This window comes from Rhinatrema bivittatum, chromosome 2 (genome assembly GCF_901001135.1).
Source record: "Rhinatrema bivittatum chromosome 2, aRhiBiv1.1, whole genome shotgun sequence".
Taxonomy (NCBI): Eukaryota; Metazoa; Chordata; class Amphibia; order Gymnophiona; family Rhinatrematidae; genus Rhinatrema; species Rhinatrema bivittatum.
The window spans coordinates 406,970,275-406,996,087 of record NC_042616.1 but is presented as its reverse complement, the minus strand read 5'-3'; the positions used below and the strand labels follow the sequence as shown (position 1 = coordinate 406,996,087).

Genomic DNA, 25,813 nt, shown 5'->3' with positions numbered 1-25,813 from the left:
GGACCCAGGGATGGAGTGAGGTGTGTGTGTGTGCGGGAGAGATGAGGGGATTGAGGAAGCCAGACTACTTGGGACTCAGGATTTGGGGGCAGGTGTGAAAGAGGAAAATGGGTTGAAGACTGCTGGGGATTCAGGGGTGGAGTGTATGTGAGAGTGTAAAGGGATTGGAGTGAGATTATTAGTGACTCAGGGGGGGGGGGTCTAAGGAAAGAGAGGGGGCTGAGAGAGAAGCTGCTGGGATTTGAGGGAAGGGGAGGGAGAGGGGTGAAAGAGCAGTGAGGGGCAGAGGGGATAAGAGGTGGTGGGCAGGGGAGAGGGGAAGCTGCTGGATACGAACGTGCAGGGGAAATAGGATCAGGAAAAGACAGGTGCTGAATAGTGGATAAAAGGGGAGTTGGGGGTGGGCATGGAGAAAGTAATAAGCTGCTGGGGCACAGTGTGCTGAAGGAAAGAGAGGATTGGGAGGATACTGGTGCTGAGCAGAGGATGGGAGGGGGAAAGATGGATGGAACATACTGGAAGTGTTGTGTCGGAGCTGCCAAGCCCCCCGATGTTTATTTTGTGGTCAGGAGGAGGTAAATCCCCTACTGTGAATGCCACTGCATGCCACTTGTTGTCAGTCCTATTTCCCCTGCAGTCATGTGTTCCGCCTGTGACTTGCTGCAACCGTTCATGCTGCCTTCCAACATTCTGTGATCACACCACATTGCTGAGACGGAGCAAGAGATGGCAAATGCCCCGACCCCCCTAAAACAATGGCTTACCCCTCCTCTTCCATACCAGTTAAAATAACCCAGCATACAGCAGGAGATCGGCATCAGCAGCCCGATGCTTCTAATCCGCCTCTCCGGGGCTGCTGTCGGTGCCACTTTCTCCTGCACTGTTCAGATTACAGTAGCAACAGCAACTGTGGGCCATGGGGATAGAGAGCAGCAGCAACAGCTTCAGCCTCAGTTACAAAGTTAGGTTGTAAGCCGTCTGGAGACAGAGAAACACCAACTGTAACCTGACCGTAATTCATCTTCAGCTACCATTGAAAAAGGTGTTAGCTAAATCCAAATAAATATAAATCTTCGATTTAGAGCGTACAAAAAAAAAAATGTATGCACGCTAAACAAAATGAAACAAACAGCGCCTCCTTAATAGAGGAGGTAAAGCTAAAGAGAGAAATAGGAAGATAGGATAGGAGTGAGCTGGGAGGGTTAAGAGAGAGTGATGGTGACAGGGGAGGGGGAGAGTCTGACGGGAACCAGCTGTATGGGTGTGGGGGGGGGGGGGGAGAGAACGTTGTTGTTTGGGGAACCACACCTGAGGTTGAGGGAGAATGTGGTATGGATGGGCTGAGTGGGGTGGGGAAAGACTTATGGTATGGGTTGGCTAGGGGAGAAAAGGGAGAGAGAGAGTAATGTGGATAGGTTGGGTGGGGTGGATGGGCATTGTAAGGTATCAGTGCCCAGACAATATGCAAAGGATTTCAATATTTTCGATTTCACAAACTCCCAGACCTTTTACATGGATTGCATGGGAGGACACAAGATGGTGGGTTACCTGTGCTATAAAAATGGTTCTCTGAAGAATAGTTTCCAGGTGAGCACTGTTTCTTTTCTTCTTTACAATTGCAAACCTGATTAATGCCAGTATGCCTCTGCCCAGCCCAGCACAGAAGTACAAGGAACGCCTTGTTTATTCGCAGACAGAGTCTGCCACATGGGACCAGTGCACCTGTGGTTGGCAGAGACGCATTCCGAACTACAACTCCCAAAACACTGCTGCCTTGCACACCTGCAACAATTACTTTCCCTTGTGGGAAAGTAGCGAAAGATGAGAATGGAGATGATAGAGAAACTGCAGGCTACCGGAAAGGGCTCTTACCCCAGAGAAACGCAGCTGTGCCCCCCACAGCAAACCTGCCATGGCCGGGGGAGCAAATGGGTGCGCTTGAATGTTGGGGGGACAGTTTTCATCACCACCCGACAGACCTTGTGCCGGGAACAGAAGTCTTTCCTCTGCCGACTGTGCCAAGAGGCAGACCTCCAGTCAGAGATGGTGAGGACCTTGATATTTCCTCTTGTCCAGGGCGCTCTCTGTTTCCCCCCCTCTCTGCTCTTATCTTTCCAACCCTTTTGAGATGTTGGGAGTCACGGCGTCCTGGCGGGGAGTCAGTCCCTCCTGTGAATTTCTTTGTTTCCACAGGATGAGACTGGAGCTTATCTCATAGACAGAGATCCAACTTATTTCGGACCCATCCTGAACTTCCTCCGTCATGGGAAGCTTGTTCTAGACAAAGATCTGGCCGAGGAGGGTGAGTACTGAACTCCATAGTCCTTTTCTCTCCATACCAGAATATATATTGCGATCCGGCCTGGGAAGAGCCTGCTTCGGCTTAGCTAAGGCCCCTTTTTTTTTTTTACTGCAGTCTTTGTAGACTCTGGTACCTTTTTCATGGACCAACAAAAACAAAATGTTGCTGTCCATGAGCTTTTGAGACACGCAGCTCCCTTTTTCAGAGCCGGCTCATATACTTTTATGACTTTGCTGTTTGTCCAAAGAAAGCTATCTCAATCTTCAAAGATTCCTGATTTCCTCCAGGTTCAATACAACTGCTATAATTCTATGGTGATTTTCTTCACAGAAAAATTCACAGGGTTTTCAGAATTTTCAGTTAGAAATGTAAATTCCAAGGGTCAAAGTTCCTGATAGTGACTGAACATATTATGCATCTGATTCACCCAGAGTTTTTCCCATAGACACAAAATGGGAGAAAAGCCTTAATGAATCTGGCCCTTATAAGAATGTTGATGTCACACCATCAAATCATTCGTGGTTGCTGGCAGTGTGTGCCATGCCCCTCAGCAACTGGGGTCTGTAATTGGCACCTTTAGCTCACATCCACCTTAGCTCCTGCCAGCTTTCCTTTATGCTAGTAGCCTTGTTAATGGCTCAGACATAGGAAATTGTTTTTAACCTTGGCCACTGAATTACCCTCCTCCCCACCCCACAGCAAATGTTGTTGGAAAAAAAACACCACATACTACATTTCACCAGAGCCTGAAGGTTTAAAATGCATGAAGCCCTTTGGAATCTTGCAACTAAATGTAAAAAGTAAAAACAGAAAACTCTTGAGTATAACCTATAATTCTTCACCCTCTACAGCATTTCTAATATGGCACAGTCTCTGACCCCCCTCACCTCTGCAGAGTTTGCATTTTTTAATAACTGTGAATACTGCTACAAACCTTGACACACTTCTTCCCTAGAGATCATTTCTCTGAGTGAGGAGCTCAAGGCTGATAACACCATAGCAGGATTCTGTTGTAATCCTGCTTTGGAAAATGGTGACTGTCCAAGTTTAGCGTTTATTTCAGAGGCAAGGCCATGGCTGGGCCTCAGGGCCCTGTGCCCCTTCACCTTTGGCTTAGGTCATCACCCGTAGCAACAGGGTCATGTCCCATCTGTCAGCCCCTTTCAGGTGCAGGAGTCACCCCTGTGCCATTTAGGAGGATAACTTGAATGGAAATCACCACTGCCCTTGGAGTAGAGGTGTGTAAAGGTCTGAAGCCAAAGTCTTTGTTTACTTTTGGCAGGTAATTATTTGTCCCCCTTCAAAGTTCAGGAATGCCTGCTGGGCTTGGTAGAAGCTTATTTACTTAATTGCTGTATAGCAGCTGCAGAGACAGGGCAAGGAGTTGGGAGATACAGAGTGTTGCCAGAAATTTAAAGGATTTTGTAGCCACTGCTGTGAATATTCTGAAGGGATGGGGGCAGGGCGGGTGGAGGGGCCAGCCACAGTGCCCACACATGTTCAACTAGGGGCATACCCAGAAGTAAATTTGGGTGGGCCCAAAGTTATTTAAACAAAGACTGCAGGCTTACTTGTTTTATTATCAGTGCTGATGCTTGAAATGCTGTGCAGTCTTTATTCCGTGGTGGAAATATGATGCCAGTAGAATTCTTCTCCCCCCCTCCTCCGGCTAAACTCTTCTGGCCTCCTCCCTCCCCTTTACCTCCTGCCCCCGCCTGCCAGTTCTATCAAAGCCACACACATCACTAAATTGTAATCCATTGCAAGACATAGCCAGAGAGTTATTGGTGTATCCCATGTGTGCTGTGTGATGGCTGTTAAATCAAAGAAAGGTCAGAAAGGTGGAAATTGAAAATGCAAATGGCTTTGAAATCCACATTGTGGTTTTGCTGTTTGGAGGAATTGCTTCTTGTTTTCCATGCATTTTAAAACAGTTTCTTTTCATGGCAAATGATCTAGTTTGACATTAAAGGTTCCCAGGTGTTCATATCTTGGATACCTGACACTGCTGCATATTTTTCTGAGGACTGTGCATAGCTTGGTGTATATGTTGGTATCTGTGTCTGTCTGTGTCTCCATATCTGTGCTGATGTGCATTGCTGCATGCCTATGTGTATGTATATGCATGTCTGTATGCTGTGCTATGTGTACCTGTGTATTTATGTTAGCACTTGTATGTGGACTGTGTGTTATTATGTGTGTTTATATATATATATATATATATATATATATTGAATGTTGGTGTGTGTCCCTACATATATTACATGGAAATATGTCTCTGTGTGCTTTTGTATATGCGCCTCTGCATATATGTTCTATGTCTCTCTTTCTGTTTCCAAAGGGAGGGAGGCTTATACGACCAATCTTTCTGTGTGCCTGTTTCCTATTCTGTGCCCTATCCACACAGGAAGGCTAACTTTAAAACATGTGCAAGCATACCCATGTACGCAGCTATATGAATGCATACGCATGCACGTATATTTTATATCGTGTACACAAATGCGCACACAATATATAAAACACGCTTAAATCTATCCAACATTTTCGCATATCAAAAAATATGCAGCATGTATTTTAAACATACCAGCATAAGTTTTGACTTATCCGGCTAAGTGGTGGCAAATATCCAGCTAAGTCGCGCTGTAGTGACTTCTCCGGCTAAGTAGTACTGTTTAAGACTTATCCAGCTAACGGGCCGATACAGTAAGGACGCGTAAGAAAAAGTGTGGCAGTGCCGGGTGCCCGCTTGTTTGCCGCGCGCACATCTTGGTTCACAAGCTGCTTGATTCAGTATTCAAATTAGATGCAAATCCAAGCGACGTCCAAAGCGCATCAAAGACACGGTAGACGTTCGCAATCCATTTTACTGTATAGAGCGGTATGCAGCGCCTATACAATATCCAGGGTGCGCTGGTACCTGTCATTTCAAATGTCATTTGAAATGTCATTCCACCAGGTAAGTGGATGGTTCTTTTCTACAGACCCTGCTGCCTTGACCGCCCGGCCGGACGTCCAAGCCGTGACCTTGAACGTCCGGCCGGGCGCTCAAGGCAGCGGTGCCTCCGATCATGGCTGCCTGGATACAGGTGGGAAGGTCCATGAACGGACGCCGTGACCTTGGACATCCGAGGTCGCGGTTTCCGTTCATGGACCTTCCCACCTGTAGGCCCCGCTGCCTTGAGCGCCCGGATATAGGCCGGAAAGGTCCATGAACGGAAGCAGTGACCTTGGACATCCATATAGGCGTCCGTATAGGCGTCCCTATAGGCATCCATGTCTCCGCTGGACCCCGGAGCCTCAGGACGCCTAGCGGACGCCCATCTCTCCGGCGTCCGTAGAGGCGTCCATGTCCGGAGCTTCAGAGACGCCCAGAGATGGATGGTACAGTTGAACCGAAACAGAACATATACCTCCTCCGGTCTTGCTGCTGGGTTCTCCGTTCTTGCTGCTGGGTTCTCCTTGCTGCTGGGCTACCCTGTTCGCCTCTCCAATCTACCGAGCATTTCTCAATCGAACATTTCTCATTCTGCTTCTCAACCGAATGAAAAATATCGCCAGAGCATATATATACTTGTTGTCCATGGCGCTATCCGGTACGAAGCTGACCGAACACCACACTAACGCCAGGGACAGGGTAGGCGGTAAATATTCAGGTTAAGGATGCGGTAAAAAAGCTTGTTAAAAGGGCAATAATTTGGGCGCACGTTACTGTATCGGAGGGAATAGCTAATCCGATCATTAACATATATACATGCGGCGGGCAGAAACAGATACGCGTCCTTTTCAGCAAGTGGTAAGGACACGTAAAAGCCGATACTGAATCGCGGGTATGCCTTACGAGTCCAAAACGTGCATCCAAAGTGGGTTAAAAACCGGGTAACCTCGGCCGCGCTTTACTGTATCGGCCCGTAAGTAAGGTAGCTGGAAAAGTAAAAAAAAAAAAAGTACCACATAGGCAGATAAGTGAGATGGATAGCTAGCATTTGAAGACTTATCCACCTATCTTACTTATCCAGCTATATAGCACATTTTAAGACTTGTCCGGCTAAGTGGCGGCTTTGCTGGCGCTTAGCTGGATAACAAAAACAATTATCCAGAGATTTGGGGGACCTCTGCTATGTGCGCTTATTTGTGCTTCTAATTTTAATCATTTACATGAAGAAATTTAACTCACGCATTTTCCTTAGCACTTGTCAGCTTTTCTGCATATAAAATAGAAAATTTTATAACATACGTGCATGAAGGAAATGATCAGTTTTACCATTTAGTCCACCAGTTTGCCCAGTCTATCTCTAGGTCATCAAGATCCCCCCCCCCCCCCCCCCCCCCGGGTTCTTCAGCCTGAACGCCCCTCAATTTACCCAGACCCTTCACCCTGTCAGTATTTGGCTATAAAGATTTTTATTCTCACTTGCACCAGATAATTAGCAGGTAAAAATAGGCACAGGTAACAACCCTACACGTCGCATTCGCAGGTTTTAAAATAGCACCTTATACGCACAAACATTGGCCCCGCCCCAGAACACCCCTGGCCCGCCCGCCTTTTATACAAGCAAATTTATTCCCACACCATTTCTTTGCCTGTATATTTGAGGTTTATAAAATAGCCCTTGCCCAAAAAGGTGCTATTTGTGCGTGTAGGTGCTTATTTTTACATCTGCAACTCTTAAAATTCACCTTAAAATTTTTAGGGCATGTAAAGGGGGGAACATGAGGATTCTACAGAGGTATTTTTTTGATCCAAGTGTTCCACGAATATAGGAGCATAATTATCAACATTCCCTTGTACGTTTTTTTTAATATTTGCATGCATTTTGCATTTGAGCCACATTTACATTTTTTCAACTTGACAGGCCGTCTACACGAATTATGAATGGGGATTTTTTTTAGATGATCCACATGAATATGCACACAAAATTATGCTACCTTATAAATTCTTGCCATTTATAGCACCTGATAACTTTTATTTTTCCATCTGATTGACACCAAATTTTCAGGCCGTCAGAGGGGACATGAGGATTCTGACAGGGCTGGGGTTTGTTTTGGAGGAGGGGTGGATCTACTTATTCTATGAATACACTCATGCACTTATCTCCTAATATCTTTTTGCTTTTGCAGCTGATTCACACCAAAGTTTCAGGACATGTCAGGGAATCCATGAGGATCATGACAGGGCTATATTTCATGGATTCACATAGTCCCCCTATACACAGACACAGTGAGGCCACCTGATCACTTTTTGGTTTTACTTCTGATTCGCACTGCATTTTCAGGAGATGTAAAGGATCACAACTATGGAATTTGGGGGGGCATGCACGCGCTCCATGAACATGTGCGCACAATTATGCCGCCTAATAATGTTTTGGTTTTGAGTCCAGTCCACACCAAACTTTCAGGATATGAGAGGGTTATGTGCACAGTTATGCCATTTAGTAACATTTGGGTTTTACAATCCATCCACACCAAGTTTTCACGACATGGTGGGGTGGGGTGGAAGAAGCCCAAAAGGAATCAGACACGAGTATTTTTTTTTTCCATGCACATACAAGTGCGCACACATTCCAGACACTAGGCTCCATTGGTTCTGTGTGGAACTTCTAGAGGTCAAATTTCAGTGTTGTGGACAGCAGCAAATTAGCTAGGTAAGCTCACCCAATGAACTTTAATCAGGTTATTCAATGGGACCTACCATTGAATATTCCTAGTTAAAGGAAGCCGGGCAAGTTTACCTGGCTAACGTTAAGACTCCTCTTGAGTTCGACCAGACTTACCCAGCTCAAATTTAAATCCACTCCTGAAACCCTTCTGTCTTTTTATCTGGGGAAGATTTATTTATTTATTTATTTATTTAGCATTTTTATATACCGACTTTCCAATAACAGAATTACTGATCAATTCGGTTTACATTTTAACAGAACAATAACATTGACAAGTAAATGTCTTACAAAGAACAGGTCAATATAACTTGGATAAGTATATATGGGGTTAACCAGAAAGATACATCGCCTAATGTAGGCATAAGTAAGGATACAGTGCCTAATGTAGGTTAAATAAACAGTTACTAATTATAAGACTAGGTTATGATCTTCGACTGCCATAGTTTACGTGAGTTCTATAGATGATCTAAATAGCTTTCAGGTGGGTAACCACCGAAAGGATCATTGGCAAGGATGTTCCGTAGGATGCTGTTATGGGAAAGCTTGGTTGAATAACCAAGTCTTGAGTCTTTTTTTAAATGTAGATGAGCATTGCACTGATCTGAGTTCTGGTGGGAGAGTGTTCCAGATTTTGGGTCCCGCTGTAGAGAAGGCTCTTTTGCTTAATGCTGACTTCATCGGTATTGTATGCAGGTTGTTTTTATAGGCTTGTCTTACTGGTCTGGTGGAAGTGTGGAATTGGAGGGGGATTTTGAGCTCGATTTATCTCTATATGTGTATCGGTATCTGTATAGGGGGTCTCTGGATATTTGCTGATGAGAATATCTGTGCACATATCGGTGCGCATGTGTCTCTATGTGTATGTTGATGTTTGTGTCTACGTATGGGTTTATGTTTGACTGTGCATGTTGGGGTGTATAAATATCTATATTTGAAACATCTTTGTCTGTGTTTATGCACATTAAATCGCTACTAGGCAGGCTCAATAGGCCTTTTTGGGTCTTTATTTATTTTATGTATGTATGTATTTATTTATTTATTTATTTATTTAGAGTTTTTTCTATACCGATATTCGTTTTCATATCATATCGGTTTATACAGAACAGATTAACAAAGTGAGAGAGAATTTATATGCCATCATTTACTATGTGACTGCGTTTCTATTCACGCAGGATGGTTTGTGTGTATGTCTGTCTGCGTGCTGGTGAGGTATTGATATGTATGTGCCTCTATATTCATGTTGGTGTAGGTATCAGCGAGAACACGTGTGTATGCTAGGGCGTGCATGCATCTGTGCTTATAGAGTAAAGATGAACGTGCAGTGAGTTTGCATATAGCTGTTTGTTTCTCTTCACCATCCCTGGAGACTGAAAACAGATGAAGCATCAGGTGTGTTCTCCTGAGGAGGAAAATGGAAATAACTGAAAAAAAAAAACAAAAACCCTATAAACAAAGTAAACACCATTAGAATAGAATGGGGAAATAAAAGACTATGGTGCACTGGTTGAACTTAGAGCTGTGTACACTTGTTCATGTACAGCAGCAATGTGTGTTCAGTGTAACAAGTGACAGGGCAGCTTAGCACGTGCAGCATGGGGCTGCAAATCTGAGAGACCCAGTTTACAATCCTACCTCTTATCATTCACCCATTAAAGATGGGTAGATTTTTAAAAATGGAACTCAAATTAGAATTTAAACATTATTTGAGTTCAGTTTATGAAAGCATGGGTCTTTTGGGTACATTTGAAAAAATCCTTATTTATATGTTGCATTTGGAGAAACTTGTGAAAATTCAAGTAAAGCTAAAATTTGTTGAAGGCTCCACTCCCCCTGCCCAAAACGAAGGCCTTTGCTCATCTGCCCAATGCTTAGAGCAATTAGGGATGTGCATTTGTTTAAAATGAATGGGTAAAATGCAATGAATGAGTCAATTTTCATTTCATTTGAGGACCCCCAAAATGAATGGAGGGTGCCCACAAATTTAAATTAAAACTTTTGTCTTCTGGTGGGTTTGATCTGTTTTGGAGAAAATGACTTTTTAGTTACAAGAACAGGGAGGAAGAAATTTGCTGCCCCCTTCCCATTGAAGTTTATGGCTTATTAACATCTATAGCTGTGCTGAGCAATGAACAGGTACAAGCAGGGACTAACTGGTAACTATAGCAACCGACTCTTACCTGTATGACATAGCAGCCACCTGGGAGCCAAGGTGGAACAAATTGGCAAGGAGACCGGATGGAGGATATGTCATGGAGAAGCTTATTTTTAACTAGCCTGTAGCTGCCATCTGAATGAAATGATGCTGACATCCTCCCACCAAAAGGTCTGAGCATGTGAAAAAAAAGCTCCATTAGTTCTGTTATAATTGGCAGAGAAGGATCTCCTTTCAGAAGCTCTCTGAGAGTTAAAGGAAAGCTTTAAAAAATGTAGGCACTGGCATTAGCAAAGGGCTTTTTTGATCTTCTCTGCTGCAGTCACAATCAGTATAAGCAATGGCAGAGTTCAGTTGGGGCAAGGTAGGAGTGGAGCAGAGACTGAAGCAGTGCCGGTGCAACTGCAGACAGACTGAAGAGAAGCACAGCTTTGCCAGCCGCCTTAGCTCTGTTTCTAACAGTTTTTTGTATGTGTCAACAGTGCACACACACATATAGGGCTGGTTTATAAACGGGTTAGGCGCGTAATCTGCCTTGAGCATGCCGGGGTTATTTTAAAAAGGCCCGGCAAAGCGAGTAAAGCTCCAGGACGTGTGTAAGTCCCGGGGCTTGCAAAAAGGGGCGGGGGCAGGGTCAGGCTCCCGGCACAGCGGCCATATTTGCCACTGTGCCGGGGATCATGTGTTGGCAGTCGGCCGGCAGGCGCAAAAGGTAAAACAAATTTTGAGGGGGGTTAGAGTAGGGCTCGGGGGGAAAGGTTAGGGGAAGGGGTGGGAAGGTTAGGTTAGGGGTATGGAACGGGGAAGGCAGTGCGGCTCGGCGTGCGCAAGATGCACAATTGTGCACATCAAGTTATAAACTCGGGTGTACATGTGAGCGCGCCGGGTAGCAAGCACAGATGTTATAAAATCTACCCCATACTGTGTGTGTGTGTATATATATATATATATATATATATATATATATATATATATATATATATATATATATGTGTGTGTGTGTGTGTGTGTGTGTGTGTGTGAGAAAGAGAGACAGACAGATTTTTGCACACATTGTGAGGGATAGCCATAGAAAGACAGAGACTGAGTTTGTGCTACGACGAGCAAACTGCTGCTAACTCTGCGTAGCAAAGTAGCTATGTGTTTGCTAAGCACTGACATGAACTCAATCTCTGAACTAGACTGAATATGTGTGACAGGCACACTCATTCACTACTGTATCAGAGTGCTGATACAGTATCAATAAATTATATTATAATATCAAAATCTCCAGTAGGCACTTCAAATTCCATCATGCCATTGTGAGGAAAGGGCAGAAGAGGGAATGGTAGAGCTAGAGGTTTGGATGTTACTGTAGAATCAGCCCAGCCTGTGAGAAGTACAAACAATGCTAATAGCTTTGAGAAAAAAAGCAATCCTGCCTAAAACTTAAATGAGATCTTCTTTTTTTTTTAGCTGCAGAAAGCTAAAAGTGAAAGCCAGCTCAAGCCTTAAGAAATTGAGATTGAGAGAGCATGTGCCACCACACCCTCTTATTTTGCTAGAGGCAAGGACAGGTGCAGCAGAAGTGCAATACTTAGAGCCAGTAGCATGCTCCTCCATGGTTACTGCTTCTGAAGTAATGGAGGCATTATTTTCCACAACTAATTCTGAGGAAGGATATTGTCTGGAACTCCCTGAATGAGAGCTATTGAAGAGCTAGAAGCTGAAGAAAATTTGGGAGGTCTAGTCAATAGCATGATACTGATGGTGTTGAGAGCAAACCCTAGAAAGAGCAGGCAGTGCAGAAAAAGGGTGTGAGGGGTGCTCTTTTTTGTCAACCTCTCTAATCTAGTGCCAGCATCAACTTCCAAGGACGCGAAGAAGAGATCATGCAAGACACCCCTGATCTGGAATCACTTTAACGTGAGAGACAACCTGTATTTTGCTCAGTGTATTCACTGCAGTAAGGACACCAGTCAAGGGATGGTACTGAGGCATCTGATAAATGCTGGCATACAGAATCATCTGCAGAAACAGTACCCACTAGTATTGGCATAAGGGGAGGCTGGCAATACTAGCCTAGGGACTCTACTATTGAAAACAAAAGACACAGGAAAGGGGGAAGACTTTTCCTCAAACTGATCCCAATGCCCCTTCCAACAATCAGGTGACAGGTCAGCAGCCCCCTGCCATGCATCTGCAGTGGCAATCTGCCATAGAGGAAATAGGCTGTATCTCTGTCCTGGAGCCAGAGGTAGGCAGCATCAAAAGTAGTAATGAGGTGCATCAGAGAAATGATTGCCCTTGTTGACCAACCCCTGCAGATAGTAGAGAACCTTGGTTTTAAGCATCCTCTACATCCCCCAATTACAAAGTGTCCTGCTGGCTAAAGCAAAGGAGAGAAACATTAATTTCACTAGAGAGATCTGGTACAGTGTGAATGCTACGCACACTTACCTCTCCCTGATTGCACACTGGTGGGAGCTTGCTGAGGCAGGGGCAGGCAGCAGCTCTAGCAGGGACTGAGCATCAGGGTAATAGATATGATATTGCATGAGATATGAGGGGCTATCAGCCATGAGAAAGATGCTGGAGGGTTGGCATCTACATTAGAGAGGCAGGAGCTTTCAGGCAGGCTGTCTTATTACAGGCAGTGGTGTAAATAGGATAAGAGCAATGGAAGATGGGGCTTTCAGAGGATCCATTTCTTTGTACACTTGCTGCTTCTGGCAGTGAGGGATAGCCTGGGGCTAGGGCCCAAAGACCACAGGATTCCAGTCCTGAGGGACTGAAAGAGTGGTGCAGGAAAATAGCAGGGCTTTTTTTTTAATCAATGCATGAAGGGTACACAGCTTCTCTGTGAGAAACGGGAAGAATTCCTGATGCCTGTTAAGCATCTGATTCAAGATTGTTACATTTGCCAGCTCATGGGCTGCTTCCACAAGCCGATTCACTTACCTCTCGCTGCCAGGATGGGGAAGGCTGCTGCCACTGGGCCACATAGCAAGACACTGCTGATGGGATTCTTTGTGGCCAGTTGCCAACCCCTCAACTCCTCTGCAGTGCATCTCTAGGTGCGCGTGCCCAGGCCTCAGCCCTTCTTAAAGGGCCCATAGTGGGAAAATTACATCTGCACCTACTGATGACGTCAGACCCTTTGCCCTATAAAGGGCCTCCTTTGCCTCTGCAATGGGTCGACTACCTCCAGGTAGTGCAAGATGCTGCTTCAGATCTTCATCTTCAGCCTTGCCCAGTCTTGCCTTGCATTTTCTTCTTCAGCCTTGCCTTGCCTCTTCATCTTCAGCCTCCTTCATCTCCAGCCTGGCCTTGTCTTCCTTGAACTGTCCTCGATACTGACCTCAGCCTGTAATCAGACCATCCTAATCTGCTGCCTGCCTCGACCTCAGCTTGATTACGGATCCTTTCTTAGCCTTCACCAGAGACACTCATCTAAGACCTGCCAACCTCAGAACCCAAAGGTTCAACCTGCAGGGAAAGGATAGGAGAAGCTCCAGTTATGATCCAGTTAAGATAGGAGACATTCCAGTATACGATCCAGTTAAGTCTCTGCGTTATCTTCTGCCAGTTGGCATTGATGACCTACCAGACCTTCCCAGTAGGTGGTGTCAACCTCATTCCAACACAAGGGTCCACAACCCTAACAAAGATGTTGGCTTCTGCTGGAATTCCACCTATCTGATGCTGCAGAGGTTAGTGGAACAGCAGACACCCCTTCATGATCTGTCTCTGGTAGGGATGTGAATCGTTTTTATAACGAATAGAAATATCATACGATATTTCTTAATTCATTATATATCGGGTAAAACAAGAAATGAACACTTTTTCCCCTGAAGTTTTGTGAAAATCGTTTTTGGTTAGTGCGCGCTAAGCCAAAAAACAATTTTTTACTGAAAAAAAAATGCCACACGAACCTGAAAGCGCAAACGATCGGGCACCCGATGCACATCCCTAGAATCAGGAAACAGATAAGTGAGGATAGCTCCTTGTGGCATCATGATTGGGTAGTGATGAAGCCGCTGGTACAAATCCTGAAGCCCTTCATGGATTCCACACAGGAACTGAGTTCCAAAAGCACCACCCTGGGTGGAGATCCATCCCACTGTAAATATTCTGGAGGAAAAGTTAACAGGTTTCCATGAGAAAGAGGGAATGGAATCAGAGGTGTTGCAATTTGTGGACGTCTTGCAAGTGAGACTGAAACAGAAAACAAGACATACATGCTTGTCACACTTTATGATCTATGGGTGAAAAGGAGTCTCAACCTACAGTTTCAGTCTCACATACATGAAGGAGATACTGGCAGCTAGGGTATGTGAATGGGAGCACCAAATGCAGTGGCACAGTGGGAATGTAGTGAAGGCATGAGCAGCACCTGTCAGCTAGCCCTTCCTCCCCCACCTCAATATGCCAAAGTCATGCTCCCCCACAAAAACATCTCTCCTAACACAGGCCATAGCTAAAACAACTAGCAAGAGAGACCCTCATCCCAGCAAAGGAGACCCCAGCAGAAATTTCTGTGATATGCTAACTGAGCACATCGAAGACAAACACAAATACACTAACATTTTGGGCATACACGTCCATGGTCTGGTCAAACCTGGCCAAGGTGGCTCAGTATTATCTTTCCTATCCACCTCCCGGCATGCCCAGTGAGCATGTCTGCTCAATGGCAGGGGACATCATGAACCCTCAACATTCAAAGCTGACACCTGAGTTCATGGAAAAACAACTGTTACAGATCCTTGCTACAGGGCAGCAGTAAATGCAGAATGCCCTAAAAACTCTAATTGACCAGCAGCAGGCACAGCGAGAGCAAGTTATGCAGCAAAATACAGTGCTATCTCAGGTAGCACAGGCAGTGCAGGCCGTCATTACCAGACCAACTCCCTTGTCTCCAGTGTTACCAAAGATGCCAGGGGAAGACCCAGGGCCTTTCCCAATAAACTTTGAATGAACTGCCCAACTGGTGATGTGGCCAGAAGCCTCTTAGACCACTTATTTGGGAACATGCTGACAGAAAATCCATATGAAAGGTCTAGCTATGTAGACGTGAAGGCCACCATACTGGAGAAAGCAGGTTGTAACCCAGAGGCGAATCAGCTCCTGATCCAGAGAGGGACTCTGTACCTCAGGAAAAGTCTCCAAAATCTTTTGCACTGACTCAAGGATGCTGAGCAGAAATAGCTATAGCTGGATGGGAAATTGGGCCTCGAAGTAGCCAATATATTCCTCCTCAAACAATTCATAGAAGGCCTACACCCAGCCATGCAACACTGGGTACACCAACAACACTCTGTTACCTTGGAGTCCATTGTGGAGATGGCTGATGCCTTTTATCAAGCCTAGATTGCAGCAGATCATTCGGGCAATCAAGAAAAACATTTGGTGTTGGATTCAAAGAGCCATACACGGGAAGCTAAGTGTTCAGAGAGGGGATGAGCAACAAGTCTGGACCCCCAGGAGTATTTTCAATGGGACAATGAGGCCACAGCGCCAAGGACTATTTTTTCAAAGAGAGTAATCATTGGACATCAATCTAGTGGCCTGGCCCACACATGGGGCTCGAGTTCACAGGAACGAAGTAACCCATCCCGAAGAAGGCCCAATCCTGAAGTTAAACCCATAGGTATGCTCACATTAAGGGAGAAAGAGCACACTAAGTCTATCCCTGGCGGGAAGACAAGGAGTGAGAGTATGGATAAATTCTTGGAGGAGAAGTCAATTAACTGCTATTAATCAAGTTGAGTTAGGAAATGGCCTATGTTACTACTGGTATCAGTAGCATGGGATTTTCTTAGTGTTGGGTACTTGCCAAGTTCTTGTAGCCTGGTTTGGCCACTGTTGGAAACAGGATGCTGTGCTTGATGGACCCTTGGTCTGACCCAGTATAGCAATTTCTTATGTAGAATAACAGAGGCTCCCAGTTGTAACCAGATAAAAACTCAAACCTAGACTGTGTGAATTTGTGATCCCAGTGTAATGGAGGTGTTCTTCACACAAGCCCTGCTGGACTCAGGGTGTCTAAGGACTCTGCTCCAGAGAGACCTAGCCGAGGAAATGTCAATTAATGATTAAAAAAACAAAAACAAGCAACCCTCACCTGTGTACATGGGAACCAGAAAGGATATCCAACAGGCCATGTTGTTTTGACGACCCTGGCTGGTCAGGCCAGCCTAGAGGTGGGAATACTACCTCACTTCACATACCCTGTGGTACCAAAATGATAAAGGGGATGGAACATTTTTACCGGCAATTTATACCCCACTTCTCCCGGATGGTGGTCCTGCTAACGGCCCTCACCAAGAAGGGGGCTGATGCAAGAAACTGGCCTGCGGCCACACTCCAAACCTTCAAAGAATTAAAGGCGGCCTTCCTACTGGACACATATCTCCACCATCCGAACCCCCAGCGTCAGTTCATTGCAGAAGTTGACGCCTCCGACATGGCGGTCGGAGCCGTCCTGAGTCAAATATCCAATAACTGCAAGTCCTTGTCGTGTTCTTATTTTTCCCGGAAATTCTCGCCCGCAGAAAAGAATTATGGCATCGGGGACAAGGAACTCCTGGCTATCAAATTGGCCTTCGAGGAATGGCGCCAGTGGTTAGAGGGAGCACAACACCCAGTGATCGTTTGCACTTACCACAAAAATCTGGAGTGCTTGTGTTGCATTCAGTGATCACTCTTTTTTAACCGTTTCAATTTTGTCCTCCACTATGGCCGGCGTCCAAGAACATCTGGGCGGATGACCTCTCCCGCATGGTGGAGACCGAGGATACCCCTAATCCATCCCAATACATACTCGACCCGGCCAAGGTCCTGCTCGCAGCATCAGATGTTGTCCCTATGGGGAAGACGGTTGTACCGCTTCACCTTCGGAAGAAGGTACTGTCATGGGCTCATGACTCCCTGACCACAGGTCACCCAGGGGTTGCTTGAACCCAGGAATTACTCTCAGAGTACTATTGGTGGCCCCAGTTTAAGAAGGATGTCTGGCTCTATGTCAGCTCCTGCCCAACCTGTACCCAACAGAAGACCCCTAATACTCGCCCCTGGGGCCTTCTTCAACTGCTGCCTATCCCCACTGAACCGTGGACCCACGTATCCACTGACTTTATCATGGATTTACCCTCGTCAGAAGGGAAGACGGTGATCTGGGTCACGACTGACAGGTTCTCCAAGATGGTCCACTTCGTTTCTCTCGCTAACTTACCCACAGCACCTGAACTCGTGAACCTGTTTACTCAGCATATCATTTGTCTTCACGGACTCCCACGACATATTGCCTTGGACCGGGGTTCACAATTCACGGCAAAATATTGGAGGGCGCTCTGCAGGAAATTTGGAGTCCAGTTAGACTTCATGACCGCCTTCCACCCTCAAGCTAACGGCCAAGTGGAACCGGACATTGAAGACCTTCCTCTGGGCCTTCGTAGGAGATTTACAGAATGATTGGGTGGCTTTTCTCCCGTGGGCGGAGTTTTCATATAACCACTACAAACACTCAGCCACCGGCAGTTCACCCTTCTATATGGTCTATGGGAAACTGCTCCGAACCCCCCCTTGCCATTGCCATTGGTAATCCCATCACCAGCTTACAGCTCACGGCTCGACAGTTGTATCATCTCTGGACCTCTACCCGGGAGAATCTTCAATGCACCGCGATTATCGCAAAGAAGTACGCAGATCACCTACGACGGCCTGCTCCATCATTTCTCCCCGGGGACAAGGTATGGTTGATTACCAAACAACTCCGCCTGCGGCTTCCCTCGATGCACCTAGCCCCAAAGTACATTGGTCCATTTGCTATCCTGGAACGGATGGGAGCAGTGTCCTACTGCCTCCGCCTCCTGCCTACACTCAGGGTACACAACTTTTTCCACATCTCTTGCTGAAGCCACTGGTTCTTTCCATCTTTCATAGGAAGACCCCTGCACCTGCCACACCGGAGGCACACGATGATACTGTCTACCAAGTCAAGGAGGTAATGGATGTGCAATTCCATCTTCGACATTGGTGTACCTCCTCTCTTGGGAGGGTTATGGTCCAGAGGAAAATTCCTGGGAGCCAGCCTCCAATATCCTGGACAAAAGTCTTCTCCGCCAGTTCCATTTGGATCATCCAGCTAAGCCCAAGTCCCTGGGAAGGGGGCGAAGGAGAGAGGGGGACTGTTATGGCCCCGGGCCGGACCCCGGGACCTCCACCTACTTTCAGGCTGGTCCGGGCCGCAGGAATCCCAATTAGGCCCGTCTTGGCCTCAGCTGCCATGCTGCCTCCTTGAGGGAGATGCCGATGATCCGCTGTGTCTGAACCCTCCCCCTAAGCTGGTCTCAAGACTGGAAACCCACAAAAATACCTAAAAAGTAGCCAGAAGCTAGAAATAAGCTAGGAGCAGTGTATACCTAAGTAAAAAAGTTGAATAGTTCAGCTCAGTTACTCACCTTGGAAATGTGTTGAGGTAGTGTGATTGGGTTTGAATAGGGACCAACATTTGTTAATCAAGAGAGCAGTGAGTCACTCTGGCTGACTAACTGAAGTTAGACTTTGTATTTCCCAACCCTCCCACCCCTCGCCCACCCACCCCTAGCTCATCCCTTAATTTATAGGTAGGTGCTACTTTTACAAAAAAAACCCAACCCATCAACAAAAACTGTATTGAGAATTTTATCAGACCCCGGTAGGCCACTACCAGACACATAGTGAATTCATTAATACATTTAAAGGACGTTAGACACATTCCTGCTCCCATAGCAACCTAAAACTTAACTAGGAACTGATCAAAATTGAGATGAAGGCAGCAGTCCAGCAGCAAGAGGGGGGCTTCCCAGTCTTTTGCATAGAGTGTCACATGTATGATTTTTTACCCACCGGTGAGAAGTTGTACATGTGCATGCGATGCAAAGAGCTCCTGGCTCTCAGAGAACGAGTCCGATCTCTGGAGGCTAGAGTGGCAGACTGGAGGAGCTGAGGCAGACAAAGAGGTATATAGATGAGACCTTCAGGGACATAGTAGTCAAGTCCCAACTTCAGACTGGCAGCCCTGGTGCTGCCTTGGAGGAAGAGGGTCTCATGATGGGAGAGCACCAACCAGGTGCAGCAGGAAAGGATCCTGTATCAAGGACCTGCTCTCCAGGTGATGCATTGTCCTTTCGCACTGAGGATATCTCCCCAAGGCCTACTGCCCAGGAGGGAAGGGTTAGGTCGGCCGTCATAGTTGGTGATTCGATTATTAGGAATGTAGATAGTTGGGTGGCTGGTGGGCGTGAGGATCGCCTGGTAACATGCCTACCTGGTGCGAAGGTGGCGGACCTCACGCGTCACCTAGATAGGATTTTAGACAGTGATGGGGAGGAGCCGGCTGTCGTGGTACATGTGGGCACCAACGACATAGGAAAATATGGGAGGGAGGTTCTGGAAGCCAAATTTAGGCTCTTAGGTAGAAAGCTTAAAACCAGAACCTCCAGGGTAGCATTCTCTGAAATGCTCCCTGTTCCACGCGCAGGTCACCAGAGGCAGGCAGAGCTCCGGAGTCTCAATGCGTGGATGAGACAATGGTGCAAGGAAGAGGGATTCAGTTTTGTTAGGAACTGGGGAACCTTTTAGGGAAGGGGGAGTCTCTTCCGACAGGATGGGCTCCACCTTAACCAGGGTGGAACCAGACTGCTGGTGCTAACCTTTAAAAAGGAGATAGAGCAGCTTTTAAACTAGAACAAAGGGGAAAGCCGACAGTCGCTCAGCAGCACATGGTTCGGAGAGAGGTATCTTCAAAGGATACTAATGATGCATTAGAATTAGGGCATCCCGACAGTGAGGTTCCAAGTGCCTGTAACTAAACACTCACCTGAGCTAAAAAATTCTAACTTATCCCTATCAATTAAAAAGCAGAATGAAAATACAAACAAAAAACAAACTTTGAAATGTCTGTATGCTAATGCCAGAAGTCTAAGAAGTAAGATGGGAGAATTAGAATGTATAGCAGTGAATGATGACATAGACTTAATTGGCATCTCAGAGACATGGTGGAAAGAGGATAACCAATGGGACAGTGCAATACCGGGGTACAAATTATATCGCAATGACAGAGAGGAGCTCCCGGGAGGAGGTGTGGCGCTTTATGTCCGGGATGGCTTAGAGTCCAACAGGATAAACATCCTGCATGAGACTAAATACAAAATTGAATCTTTATGGGTAGAAATCCCTTGTGTGTTTGGGAAGACTATAGTGATAGGGGTATTCTACCGTCCACCTGGTCAAGATGGTGAGATGGACAGTGAAATGGTAAGAGAAATTAGGGAAGCTAACCAAATTGGTAGTGCAGTAATAATGGGAGACTTCAATTACCCCAATATTGACTGGGTAAATGTATTATCGGGACACGCTAGAGAGATAACGTTCCTGGATGGAATAAATGATAGTTTTATGGAGCAATTGGTTCAGGAACCGATGAGAGACGGAGCAATTTTAGATCTAATTCTCAGTGGAGCACAGGATTTGGTGAGAGAGGTATCGATGGTGGGGCCGCTTGGCAATAGTGATCATAATATGATCAAATTTGATTTAATGACTGGAAGAGGAGCAGTGTGCAAATGCAAGGCTCTCGTGCTAAACTTTCAAAAGGGAAACTTTGATAAAATGAGAAAAATTGTTAGAAAAAAACTGAAAGGAGCAGCTACAAAAGTAACAAATGTCCATGAGGCGTGGTCATTGTTAAAAAATACCGTTCTAGAAGCACAGTCTAGATGTATTCCACACATTAAGAAAGGTGGAAAGAAGGCAAAACGATTGCCGGCATGGTTAAAAGGGGAGGTGAAAGAAGCTATTTTAGCCAAAAGATCTTCATTCAAAAATTGGAAGAAGGAACCAACAGAAGAAAATAGGATAAAGCATAAACGTTGGCAAGTTAAATGTAAGACATTGATAAGACAGGCTAAGAGAGAATTTGAAAAGAAGTTGGCTGTAGAGGCAAAAACTCACAGTAAAAACTTTTTAAAATATATCCGAAGCAGAAAGCCTGTGAGGGAGTCAGTTGGACCGTTAGATGATCAAGGGGTTAAAGGGGCACTTAGAGAAGATAAGGCCATTGCAGAAAGTTTAAATGATTTCTTTGCTTCGGTGTTTACTGAAGAGGATGTTGGGGAGGTACCCGTAATGGAGAAGGGTTTCATGGGTAATGATTCAGATGGACTGAATCAAATCACGGTGAACCTAGAAGATGTGGTAGGCCTGATTGACAAACTGAAGAATAGTAAATCACCTGGACCGGATGGTATACACCCCACAGTTCTGAAGGAACTAAAAAATGAAATTTCAGACCTATTAGTAAAGATTTGTAACCTATCATTAAAATCATCCATTGTACCTGAAGACTGGAGGATAGCAAATATAACCCCAATATTTAAAAAGGGCTCCAGGGGCAATCCGGGAAACTACAGACCGGTTAGCCTAACTTCAGTGCCAGGAAAAATAGTGGAATGTTCTAAACATCAGAATCACAGAACATATAGAAAGACATGGTTTAATGGAACAAAGTCAGCATGGCTTTACCCAAGGCAAGTCTTGCCTCACAAATCTTCACTTTTTTTGAAGGAGTTAATAAACATGTGGATAAAGGTGAACCGGTAGATGTAGTATACTTGGATTTTCAGAAGGCGTTTGACAAAGTTCCTCATGAGAGGCTTCTAGGAAAAGTAAAAAGTCATGGGATAGGTGGCGATGTCCTTTCGTAGATTGCAAACTGGCTAAAAGACAGGAAACAGAGAGTAGGATTAAATGGACAATTTTCTCAGTGGAAGGGAGTGGACAGTGGAGCGCCTCAGGGATCTGTATTGGGACCCTTACTTTTCAATATATTTATAAATGATCTGGAAAGAAATGCGACGAGTGAGATAATCAGATTTGCAGATGACACAAAATTGTTCAGAGTAGTTAAATCACAAGCAGACTGATATAAATTGCAGGAAGACCTTGTGAGACTGGAAAATTGGGCATCCAAATGGCAGATGAAATTTAATGTGGCTAAGTGCAAGGTGATGCATATAGGGAAAAATAACCCATGCTATAATTACACAATGTTGGGTTCCATATTAGGTGCTACAACCCAAGAAAGAGATCTAGGCGTCATAGTGGATAACACATTGAAATCGTCGGTTCAGTGTGCTGAGGCAGTCAAAAAAGCAAACAGAATGTTGGGAATTATTAGAAAGGGAATGGTGAATAAAACAGAAAATGTCATAATGCCTCTGTATCGCTCCATGGTGAGACCACGCCTTGAATACTGTATTCAATTCTGGTCGCCGCATCTCAAAAGAGATATAATTGCGATGGAGAAGGTACAGAGAAGGGCTACCAAAATGATAAGGGGAATGGAACAGCTCCCCTATGAGGAAAGACTAAAGAGGTTAGGACTTTTCAGCTTGGAGAAGAGACGGTTGAGGGGGGATATGATAGAGATGTTTAAAATCATGAGAGGTCTAGAACGGGTAGATGTGAATCGGTTATTTACTCTTTCGGATAATAGAAAGACTAGGGGGCACTCCATGAAGTTAGCATGGGGCACATTTAAAACTAATCGGAGAAAGTTCTTTTTTACTCAACACACAATTAAACTCTGGAATTTGTTGCTAGAGGATGTGGTTAGTGCAGTTAGTATAGCTGTGTTTAAAAAAGGATTGGATAAGTTCTTGGAGGAGAAGTCCATTACCTGCTATTAATTAAGTTGACTTAGAAAATAGCCACTGCTATTACTAGCAACAGTAGCATGGAATAGACTTAGTTTTTGGGTACTTGCCAGGTTCTTATGGCCTGGATTGGCCACTGTTGGAAACAGGAGGCTTTGCTTGATGGACCCTTGGTCTGACCCAGTATGGCATTTTCTTATGTTCTTATGGATACAAAGGGCAGATTTTAAAAGGTATGCGTGCAGCGTACATTTATGCCCGCAACCCGGCGTGCACAAATGTACGCCCAATTTTATAACATGAATGCGCAGCTGCGCGCATGTCATAAAATCAGGGTCGGCGTGCGCAAGGGGGTGCACACTAGTGCACCTTGTGCGTGTCGAGTCCTCGGGGGAGACCAGCTGTCTTTCCTCGTTCCCTCCGAGGGAACTTTCCTTCCCCCCCCCCCACTTTCTCCTCCCTTCCCCTACCTATCCCGCCCCCCAGCCTGAAAAAAAAAACAACTGTACCTTTATCTCACAAGTTACGCTTGCCAGAGACAGGCGTAACTTGTGCGCACCAGCCCAGCAGCATTGCAGAGGCCACTGGCCACCCCCAGACCACCCATTGTTTCAAGCCCTGGGACTTACATGCGTCCCGGGGATTTACATGTGCCGCCGGGCCTTTTGAAAATAGGCCTGGCGCGTGTAACCCCCTCTACTCATGTAAATCCTTTGAAAATCTGCCGCAAAGTTTTTACCAAGGGCATGTGCACAGTTCTTATCTAAGATTTTCTTCTCACAGTTTGAGGTGCTGACAAATGTCTGATGTGGAAGAAAAATTGCAGATTCTTCTCTTTTGTGTGAATAGCAGTCTCATATGAAGTTGCCAAAATCCTCACATGGCTGAAGACTTCATATTTGTGTTGCTTAGGTTTGTACTTTTGGTTCAGTCTGTGTGCATGGCAGCAGGTCTCAGTTCAATGATGGACATCCTTGTATAGGGACACTGGCATTTATCCTTCATACTTCCACTTAATTGAGGTGGAAACATGGCTTGCCAGCAAATCTCTTGTCAGTAATTGTATTGTCAGTTTCTAGAAAGTAGAAGATCTCTCATTCACACAAAGCCAAATGCACATAGTTCCCCTCCCTCACTTATAGACAGCCTCTGTTGTGGGTGTGGACCCTTGGACCAAGGTGGAGTTGGCACAAACTGCAGGGAGGAGCCCTGTAGGTCCCCACCATCGGCTGGCAGAACTGGCTGTGGCAGAGGTCCACTGGAGCTTCACCTATACCAGCCCTCGTTCCCCTTAGGTTGAGCTCTCAGGTGCCAGGGCTGGCAGGTCTTAGGTGGGGGCCTCTGCTGTCGTGGAGATGATTGGGTCTGGATCAGGCTGGGTTCAGGCGTAGTCGAAGGCAGGTGGTGATTGAGGTGGGCAGCTTTCAGACATGGTCATGAGTCAGACAGTCAGTGGCAGGCAGAGTTCAGGCGTGGTCATGAGGCAGGCAGTGGTCAGAGGCTGGTGGAGTTCAAGTGGCGTCAAGTGTCAAACAGGCCGAAGTCAGAACCAGAAATCCATCCAATGGAAGGCGGGAAGGATAATCAGGCAAAGAGGCGTCCATTACCTGCTATTAAGTTCACTTAGAGAATAGCCACTGCCATTAGCAATGGTAACATGGAATAGACTTAGTTTTTGGGTACTTGCCAGGTTCTTATGGCCTGGATTGGCCACTGTTGGAAACAGGATGCTGGGCTTGATGGACCCTTGGTCTGACCCAGTATGGCATTTTCTTATGATCTTATGGATACAAAGGGCAGATTTTAAAAGGTAAACGTGCAGCGTACATTTTTGCCCGCAACCCGGCGTGCACAAATGTACGCCCAGTTTTATAACATGCATGCGCAGCTGCGAGCATGTCATAAAATCAGGGTCGGCGCGCGCAAGGGGGTGCACACTAGTGCACCTTGCGCGTGTCAAGTCCTCGGGGAGACCAGCTGTCTTTCCTCGTTCCCTCCGAGGGAACTTTCCTTCCCCCCCCCCCACCTTCCCCTCCCTTCCCCTACCTATCCCGCTCCCCAGCCTGAAAAAAAAAACAACGTACCTTTATCTCACAAGTTACGCTTGCCAGAGACAGGCGTAACTTGTGCGCACCAGCCCAGCAGCCTTGCAAAGGCCACTGGCCACACCCCCACCCCCAGGCCGCCCATTTTTTCATGCCCTGGGACTTACATTCGTCCCGGGGATTTATGTGTGCCGCCGGACCTTTTGAAAATAGGCCTGGCGCGTGTAACCCCCTCTGAAGGCTGACCACTGAATGAAGATGAAGTCCAGGAACACAGGAACGAAGACCAGGAATGCAGGAACAAAGCCAGGAACACGATGAGGAAACTTTCTTTACTTGTAGTAGTAGACCTAGTGCCGAGGCATGGTCTGTAGGGAAAGAGGGCCTTTTAAAGGCCTAGGCTGTGAGGTCATCAAAAGGTGCTGCGGGGCCTTCCCACTGTGGTCCTTTTAAATTTAGCAAGGAAGCTTGTGCATGCACCTAAGGAGGCCGCATCTTGCAGGGATTGGCAGTGGTGACCTGTCATGAGAGAGTTGTTGGTAGCATCTTGCCATGGGCGGCAGCATAGTGCGTCGGGGAGGCCTCTCCACGCCAGGACATGGTGCTCCTGACTGGACTGGAGTAAAGGTGAGAGCGGCAGTCAGTGGAGCTGGCCCATGGACCGCCAATCGAAACAGCCTTACTCTGTGATCTGTCTACATAGTGTATGTGTATGTTTCTTGTATGTTATCTTGTGATATTACACAGCTTAGATTCTCTGCAGAATTTTTAAGTTCCCTACCCTGATTAGTTATTGTTAGTTGCTGTTGAATGTTTCTGTTCTTTCTAGTGGATCTGTTCCTGTTTGTTCTCTCTATACCTCTCTCCTCTTCCTATTGGTTCCTTGACCCTAGGACAATTTACGTCTGCAGAGACTTTCAGTTCAAAAAAGCTCTTGGAGGGCTAACAGCTTGATCTTATCCTTTTTTGAATTCTTAGAA

The 25,813-nt window shown here is 46.0% G+C and overlaps 1 protein-coding gene across 1 annotated transcript in view; it reads left to right on the top strand.

Moving 5' to 3' along the window:
• The first annotated feature begins 1,821 nt into the window (after positions 1-1,821).
• The window catches only part of KCTD17 (potassium channel tetramerization domain containing 17), a 70,740-nt gene continuing 46,748 nt past the window's right edge, over positions 1,822-25,813 (top strand). The window contains exons 1-2 of the mRNA XM_029587109.1: positions 1,822-2,046; positions 2,194-2,302. Coding sequence (XP_029442969.1) covers positions 1,822-2,046; positions 2,194-2,302 — 334 coding nt within the window. The remainder of the gene's footprint in view (positions 2,047-2,193; positions 2,303-25,813) is intronic.